Source organism: Phoenix dactylifera, unplaced genomic scaffold (genome assembly GCF_009389715.1).
Source record: "Phoenix dactylifera cultivar Barhee BC4 unplaced genomic scaffold, palm_55x_up_171113_PBpolish2nd_filt_p 000675F, whole genome shotgun sequence".
Classification (NCBI taxonomy): Eukaryota; Viridiplantae; Streptophyta; class Magnoliopsida; order Arecales; family Arecaceae; genus Phoenix; species Phoenix dactylifera.
Genome location: NW_024068062.1, coordinates 40,199 through 42,500, shown reverse-complemented (window position 1 = coordinate 42,500; position 2,302 = coordinate 40,199). Strand labels below are relative to the sequence as shown.

The 2,302-nt window shown below is 42.6% G+C and overlaps 1 protein-coding gene across 1 annotated transcript in view; it reads right to left on the bottom strand.

The window, feature by feature from the left end:
• The window catches only part of LOC113463036, a 2,110-nt gene extending 1,866 nt beyond the window's left edge, over positions 1–244 (bottom strand). The window contains exon 1 of the mRNA XM_026806520.2: positions 1–244. This exon is cut by the window's left edge and continues 113 nt beyond it. Within this exon, the coding sequence (XP_026662321.2) occupies positions 1–157 (157 nt within the window). The 5' untranslated portion in view covers positions 158–244.
• Positions 245–2,302: the final 2,058 nt, after the last annotated feature.

Sequence of the window (2,302 nt, the reverse complement as noted above, 5' to 3'; positions counted from 1 at the left end):
ACCGGGAGAGCTTGGGCTTCGACACCGTGGAGGGGCCGCCGGGACGGTCGGAGCCGCCGGTCTCGGAGACGAGAGAACCTACGAAGCAGGAGGGCGGCAAGAAGAACCATCTCTTCCGGCTTGGGCTTCTAGAATTATTATTGTCCTCGGGGAACATGGCCTTTTGGGAGAATAGACTTGGGAGGGGAGAATGGGAAGGATATATGGTGGGGCCTTGATTTCTAGTAGTAGACCCAAACCACCTTCGTGGACAAGTTTCTTCTTTCTTCTTCTCCTTCTTCTTTTTCTTTTTTCTTTTTTTTTGGTCTGATACAACGGCGACTCGCACTCTATGGATATGGATGCAGCCCATAAGATCAAAAATGATAAAAAAAAATACAAGGGAAACGGAACCAAAGACTCGTCATCCGAAATAAAATTTCTGAAATGCTGAGCCGCAAAGGATGTCACTCAGTCCATTGCACTGTTTGCCTCTCTATAGGCATGAGGAGCCCGATGACAAGTTTCTTCAATATATATGGTAAGATAAGTAAGATGGGGATTGGTCCCCACACCTTGAAATTTTTAATATTTATATCAATTACTAAAAAAGAAATACCAAATTGGTAACACGCCCTGGAATGGAACTAGAAAATGTTTCGAAAATAACTTAAACTAAGGGGTAGAATAACAAGTCTGGAGTTTTATATACATTGCAATGACAGCATCAGGTATTGCTTAATTTTGAGACATTATTGCTGCTAATTTTAACTATCTCGCTGTACAACTTCATACCCAAGAAAGAGCATTTACATTTAATGGACACTCATGATCTTATATGGTGTAAAATAAAATGACAATCCATTGAACAAGGCTTACCATAGAGTGGTGTCTGCTGAGAAGGCAAAGAGTTCTAGTAGCTTTTCTTTGATAAGAGAAGCCATGAGGCCACCAACTTCCTTCACCTTTCAGTACAATTTTACGGAGATTTATGTTTTTGGTTATCGGATTTTTTTCAATAAGTTCAGCCCATCGGAAGCTTCTCAAGCCCCGGTTCATTCAACCAGTGAAGTACTTATATAGAAAGTCAAACAAAAATTGTGTCGAGAAGCAATATTACATGTTCATTTTTTTTTATTTTTATTTTTTTTGCTTTAATGGTATGATCAACCCGTTAAAGCAAAAAAAAATAAAAATGTAAGCATTATATTTGGTGAGCTGATGGAGGTTGTGCTGTAAGCAAAAGCACATGGGCTGCTGCATTGATTTAATTTGACTTTAGGATAACTAAATATTTGCTTTACGTGAATGAATTGTATTGATTGCTTCAATTGTAGTGTAGCACTTCCAAATATAAAGTAGCTATCCATTGCTTTGATATAACTCTTAGTTATAAATAAGCTCAATTTGAGTTCCTTCCACTTATTACGGTCAATTTCCTTATCACCACCAATTTAAGGTCTCCCATGTCATATATAGTCACTCATTATACATATAACTTAGTTACCCTTATTGCATCAAGTGGTTGGTTGATCTTTAACCCTTTTCGCCTAACTTAGTCCTCGCTAAATTGGAGGTATATCGATCCCACTCTTCTTTGCTTTCATTTTTCCCCCTCCCTCCCTCCTTCTCTCCTCCCCCCCCCCCCCCCCCCCCCCCCCCCTCTCTCTCTCTCTCTCTCTCTGGATTAGGAAGATGCACAAAACTTGTTGATTAGTAAGAGGTTTAGGAGGATCAGTATAATGTGATGTCATCGATATTTGATAGGTCCCAACCAAAGATGGAGTCGAATGGAAGAAAAGAAAGAATTGGTAAACTACAATGGGTGAAAGCGAACCACTATATATTCAAATGAAATAGCTCTCTTTGGGTGAGAGACAACCCATGCAAGGCAAATGCTCTACTTCACGTTTATCAATCCCAAGACAGTTCACTCCATTAAATACTTTCTCCCCCTCCTCACGAGAGACTCGGGCCATCACTTATCAACTCCTCGCCATCACTCATCCACTCTCTCGTCCACGCCCTCCCGTGCTTCGGAATCCATCTCCTCTCCTCGTCCCACGTCCACGACGTTGTGTCGAACCTGCGTGCATGGCGTCGAACCGCTTCCTCCGTCATCGCAGCAACCGAACTATTCTTCCTCCTGCTCCCATCGCGACCCTCTTCCTTTCTATGTGCTTGCCTCGTCGCCGAACTGCCCTCCGCTCCCCACAGGTTCCGACGCGGTGGCTGTCGTGCGTGGGATATGGTTCAGAGACATTAGATAGCGTGGGTTTGGCTTCCGGGCTCGTCGGGGTTTGGAGCATGCATCAATATTATT